Source organism: Aedes aegypti, chromosome 2, assembly GCF_002204515.2.
Source record: "Aedes aegypti strain LVP_AGWG chromosome 2, AaegL5.0 Primary Assembly, whole genome shotgun sequence".
In the NCBI taxonomy this organism is placed as follows: Eukaryota; Metazoa; Arthropoda; class Insecta; order Diptera; family Culicidae; genus Aedes; species Aedes aegypti.
Genome location: NC_035108.1, coordinates 155,834,457 through 155,840,553, shown reverse-complemented (window position 1 = coordinate 155,840,553; position 6,097 = coordinate 155,834,457). Strand labels below are relative to the sequence as shown.

Below are 6,097 nucleotides of genomic sequence, written 5' to 3'. Positions count from 1 at the left end.
TGGAAAAAGGCCCTGATATAGTCGAACTAATGCAAGAATGTTTATAAAGCAACTAAGCAATTCATAAAGTAATATTAGTGCATTGATACATTTGTAATGTAGCGTTAATGCTCTTTTGCTCGACAGCTCTTGTAATTTGTCGAATAAAAGCAATGTCGCATTAGTATTGTTGATATGCAGTAGAATACGTGCAATGTTATAATGCTTGGTGTTATTTGGGTAGAGAGTTGGCTGTATATTAAATATTGACACTTGAGCAGTTCGGTAATCCTATCCGCATGGTTTTTAAAATTAATTAACTCATTACTCGTGGTAAAGATGGATAAATTATGAAAAAATACAAGAGTCCAGGATTGGAATCTCATCCGAGCACGTGGATTTTTTTTTTCATAATTTCACCCATAATTTATCCATCTTTACCACGCGTAACGAGTTAATTGATTTTGTATATTAAAGTCCATTGCTTATAGTGTGGTGCTTTCAAATTATACTTTTTTTGCCACAATTATTATGGTTTGTGGTGTGCGATATTATACTTAGCCCCTCTATGAGATTATTGAGAGGGCAGTGTTTCACAACCCTTTCCACCCAAAGTTGGCGCCAAAGGCCTTTGGACATGACCAAGTTGTTGTTAGAGGGATAATTAACTTTCCTTAAATTTAATCAATTCATAGAAGGGTTCACTGAAGTTTTTGATCAATAAGAAGACAAACATTTTTTCATATTTGCTTTTATATTCTCAGATCAGTAGTAATACGGATAGCCATAACCGTAGCTAGGGTAGTACTGGCCATATGGATAGTACCCTCCAGAATATCCTCCATAATATCCACCGTAATACTGCGGAGCAACGTATATGTGCTTGTGGAAACCAAACCCGAACGTTTCAGCTTTCGCCATATCATCGGACGAGCCTCCCTCTGGGGTGAAGGTCGTAGTTTGTTGATCTTGTGCTTCCGTCACTGGCTCTTCGGGGGCATTGCTGATTTTGTGGATGAGCTGTGGAAGTGGCAGGGCAGTGGAGGATGGACCGGTTTTCGTTGAACTCTCGCTGCCGGCGACAACTGCGACAGCTACTAACAGGCAGATGATCTAGAGCAATGGAAACAAGTTCATGGTTACAAACGGAAATTCTTGCATTTTACAAAATAAACTACCTTTATCATTTTGAACTGTTGGGATAGACTGAGGTCTTGAACTCTATGATCGTTTGAATCTTCAATGGGTGTTGCGAATTGACTGACATTCCGCAGATAAATTATACCGTTTTATACAAAACTAGGAACCGTTGCGGCCACTCTGGGAAATCCAATGTCGTTAGCACGTGTTAGCGAATTTGCGTCATAATGCGAAAGAAATGGCAGGAATGTGGAACCAATTCGAGTTTAGTTAATCTTCAAAAGCAATGACCGTTGCTTCTACAAAATCAATTAGAACTGGATAGATTATCTGGAATTTCACACATAATAATCTACAGTTATGTAAGACAAATAATAGGGGTCCGTTTGTTTTGTAAATATTCGAAACGTGTAGTTTCATGGTATATTTTATTTTGTAAAACATTTTTTTAAGAATTCAGATACATTTTTTACGACGATTTGTACCACTGTTCTTCGGCTACTCTAGGAATTTAAAATAGATATTTAAGCTTATCGGAATTGTTAAGAACTTTTTTATGAAACTTTGAAATTTTGAAATATATGGTTTTTAACTATCCCCTTCAAAATTTAAACATTGGCCAACATATTTGACAGGGAAATTTGAAGGGTGTCCCAAATAGTATGTGCACGATTTGGAAAAAAATTGTAGTATTTTTATAGCAAAAATATATTCTTATTTTTTTTTTTTCTTTGAGGGCATTTAAAATTAACCTTGCGATAATTTCATTCGATCAAATAACGATTTATTAAAAAAAAATCAGTTCTTATCCAGCACAATTTCTACATAAGCAGAAAAACATACTTCTCTTGTAAAAATTTTTCGACGTAATGAGTTTAAGTACTTTAAACTTAAAATTTTTAAATTTTTACTATGCATTATTCACACTTTTTCTTTGCTAGGAAACACTTGACAAAATAGTAAAATTAGAAAAATCGCTTATATTTTCTCTCTTCATAAGACAACATCACAAAGATAAACTTTTTCGATGTTTTGATCACAATTCAAAATAACATACTTCCGATTCAATTAATTCAAATCCATATACTTTAGAATCAACACAAAATTTGGAATTTTTACATGTATTATTATTATTATTATTATTATTATTATTATTATTATTATTATTATTATTATTATTATTATTATTATTATTATTATTATTATTATTATTACTATCCTAATACACATGTTTTAACATACAGTCGACTCTCCACAGCTCGATGTTCTATAACTCGATATACTCTATAACTCGATGGATTTGTCGGTCCCTTCAAATTTCCATACATCGTGCTTTCTGTAAGTCGATATTTCTATAACTCGATATCTCCATTAGTCGATGTCACATGAGAGGTAAATTTCCCTCCATAAATCGATATATATTTTAAAATCTTTCTAATTTGGGCAAACGTGGTCAAATCCTTGTTTGAAGGTGAAGAAATATTTGCAAGTTGTAACAAAAGTTGAAAAAACATGAATATAAAAAAAACTATTGTCAGTAAAAAAAAACTTAATTTCTCGAGCATTTCGAAAAAAGTGTTCAAAAAATAATTTGTAAAATACAATCAACAAAATAATATTGCTTTCTTACAGATTTGATCATATATGTATTGGAAATACATACATTTGTTCCTTCGATTCTGTGATTTTTTGTTTCGGTATATTCTATAACTCGATAATTCTATAAGTCGATGGTCCCTTGAATATCGAGTTATGGAGAGTCGACTGTAATCATAAGGACTTGTTTTGATCATTTTCAAATCAATCTGTTGGTATCAGATATTTTTTTGCACATCTAAACTGCATTGTACTAGGCTATTCCAGCCTAATGATTATAATGTTGTACGGTTTTTTTTTCCTTTATTAGTATCATTCCAACCATTACATTCATTTCTTATATCTAGGTGTTCTGTGTTATTAGACAACACTATCATCCTAATTTGGTAAAACAAATTTATGATTTTATTAACATTTTGTTAACAACATATTACATTTCATTTGCCGTAGCAGTTGAGATTTTTTACAGGTGAGTTGATTTCACTTGCTTATAAGAGAAAACAACACGTTTTCAATTTACTTAACCTAACTTAACCTAAATATATAACGCATTAATCGTGGCAATAGAAGATTGTAACGATTTTTGCCTGAATGTTGTACGGTTTTGATGTTTACGTGTACACGACGAACACATGTCAAATGTACAAATAGAAATCTAAACTGCCTCCGAGCTGATGTGGGGTATTTAGAGGTGCGGTTGAAGCATCAAATCAGTATTTGTGATAACATCAGTTTTTAAATGGTAGTTGTGCAATCCCAACATCCGAAAGTTCACGAAGAAAAAAATCATCGTGTGAAATTCGTTCATCATAAATCTCACCTTCCTCAGCGCCCACCATTGCGAGAGAGTCCGCCTTCTCATTGCCATAAATAAAGCAATGTGAAAGGACCCATACAAAGGTAATCTTATATGATCTTTCGACCAGTGCACACATATTTTCTCTTATTATTGTGAGAAAGTAAGATGCATGCTTTACAGGTTTCATCGATCTTCTTCTTTCTGGCGTTACGTCCCAACTGGGACAGAGCCTGCATCTCAGCTTAGTGTTCTTATGAGCACTTCCACAGTTATTAACTGAGAGCTTACTATGCCAATGACCATTTTTGCATGCGTATATCGTGTGGCAGGTACGATGATACTTTATGCCCTGGGAAGTCGAGAAAATTTCCAACCCGAAAAGATCCTCGACCGGTGGGATTCGAACCCACGACCCTCAGCTTGGTCTTGCTGAATAGCTGCGCGTTTACCGCTACGGCTATCTGGGCCCCAACAGGTTTCATCGATCGGAGTGGCTCAATAGAACTGAGACTATCCGAGAAGATGAAGAAGTGGTCTGCGGGCATGTTAGAGATCATCCCCAAAGCGAAGTTGATTGCCGCCAGCTCAGCAACATAAACCGTACAAGGTTCCTGAAGTTTTCGGAAGGCGGAAGAGTTTTCATTGAAGAAACGGAAGCCAGTGGATCCATTTATACAGGAACCGTCAGTGAAATATCTCATGTAGGAATCCACATTCTGGTACTTTGCGTTAAAAATACGTGGGATAGTAATACATCAAAGTTGATCTGGAATTCCATGAATAGCTTGTTTCATGGACAGATCGTATTCAACAGTGCAACTGTCATTTGTGAAGCGTACCTGATGGTCTTTTTGACTATATACTAGTAGCACACTTGCTCCGTACCTCGTTGAAAAGCCGTAAAAACTCAGGCTACAGTTTTTTTTCTCATGTTTGGTTATTCGCTTTCGAAACAATACTTTGATGAGGACCTGCTGTACAAAAGAAGCGATTTGATGCAATCCTTTTGGAGAAATGAGCCTTTTTCTGTGCTTAATTCTATTAATGTCACTTTAACCTGATTGCCGCAGCAAGGGAAGGCCATTCGTGACAGTTTATGTTTGTGGTACCACTCTGACCGTAATAGGATGAAAACTTCAAAAAAACATATTGTAATTCTAAGATTTTTAGAAGAAAACTCAATCAACTTGTATGACTTTTATAGAGATGTTATTTATTACCTGATATTGTATAACCCAAATTTTATTTCATTTCTTATAAATCGGCTTAAAACAAAATAACGATTACACAAATTTTATTTGTGGAATGTTCGGAAATCAAACGAATATCTTATAAACCAGTTGAATAATAATGAATATTGACGCAGATTCTGGAATTATAGGAGTTTTTTGAGACGGACGTTACCACCACTAGGCTAAGGGAAGGAATATTAAAATCTGAGAACAGGAGTCGAAAAGATCGAAAATTGTGGAACAAACACAGCGGGACTTTCGGTTATTGTAATGATTCTAACGATAAATTTTCAATAAATAATTTGATTTTATTCGTTGTCCATTGCTTTAGTAATAGTAAGGATAGCCGTATTGATGGGCGTAATATGGGTAGTATCCGCCATGGTATCCACCATATCCTCCGTGATAGCCTCCGTAATATCCACCGTAATATTGAGGGACAACGTAGATATGCTTGTGATATCCGAAACCAAATGTTTCTGCCTTGTCCATATCGGTTGCGACATCTTGTCCTAGCATTTCGTTGCTTACCGGTGCATCCGATTTAATTGGTACAGCGCTAGATGGAACGGGCCTCACATCTGCCAATGCGACCGCAAGAACAGCGAATAAGCACACGATCTGGAAATGAGTATTTTATTGAAGTTAATGGCAATTCGTCGTAAATTTGATGTTAATTTCAAGTACCTTCAACATTTTGGGTTTTTTTTTAGATTTTTATTTTCCAAGAGAATTCTTAAAAGTTGTGTGTGATCTCAACGATCTGGTTGGGAAATAACTGATGATCCCTTGAGAAACTTTTCCATTTTTATACCGCAACACTTTCGATCGCCGAACAAACAGGAACGCCAATAGTGTCGCATGGAGGCGCTCACAATTTACGTCACAGCATAGTTGGAATGTGGGTTTTGCTGCAATATAGCACAAGGCCCCATAATGCGAAGATGCAAATGAGAGGAATCATAGAGGAATGATTTCAGCAGGACTATGTTCGTTATGAATAAATTTGGATGATTCTTGCGTGACGTCTTCTAGATCGCGTAACGACGATTTTTTGGAACGAATAAAATTCTTTACACGTAAAAGTTGATGAGATTAGTGCACAAGGCGGCGTGCGCATCGTACCTTCGTGCTGTGGGTACATGAATACTCTCTGCTTTTGGAAGTTTTTAATAACTACCGGAAGCAATAAAACTTTACTTCTTAGTGCTACTAAAACAGTACTTTTCAGTACTATTTTCCTACTTTTGATCTCTGTACGATCCTTGTTAGGACCCGTGTCTTCGATTTTTCATTGGGCCCGTTAGCGAAAGCTGGCGGTGGTAATCCTTCTTGGACACCGTCTTGGGAA

General features: G+C 35.8%; 2 protein-coding genes across 2 annotated transcripts; both read right to left on the bottom strand.

Moving 5' to 3' along the window:
* Positions 1-714: 714 nt before the first annotated feature.
* On the bottom strand, positions 715-1,255 carry LOC5577958. The gene is made up of 2 exons (XM_001663582.2): positions 1,158-1,255; positions 715-1,092 (listed from the first exon to the last, which is right to left on the bottom strand). The coding sequence occupies exons 1-2, from the start codon at positions 1,164-1,166 to the stop codon at positions 745-747; spliced, it is 357 nt and encodes a 118-aa protein (XP_001663632.1). The 5' UTR covers positions 1,167-1,255; the 3' UTR covers positions 715-744.
* Positions 1,256-5,033: 3,778 nt separating this feature from the next.
* LOC110676143 (glycine and tyrosine-rich protein-like) lies at positions 5,034-5,574 on the bottom strand. Its single transcript, XM_021842883.1, has 2 exons — positions 5,434-5,574; positions 5,034-5,367 (listed from the first exon to the last, which is right to left on the bottom strand). Exons 1-2 carry the CDS (start codon positions 5,440-5,442, stop codon positions 5,074-5,076), a joined length of 303 nt encoding a protein of 100 aa, XP_021698575.1. The 5' UTR covers positions 5,443-5,574; the 3' UTR covers positions 5,034-5,073.
* Between the last annotated feature and the right edge of the window lie 523 nt (positions 5,575-6,097).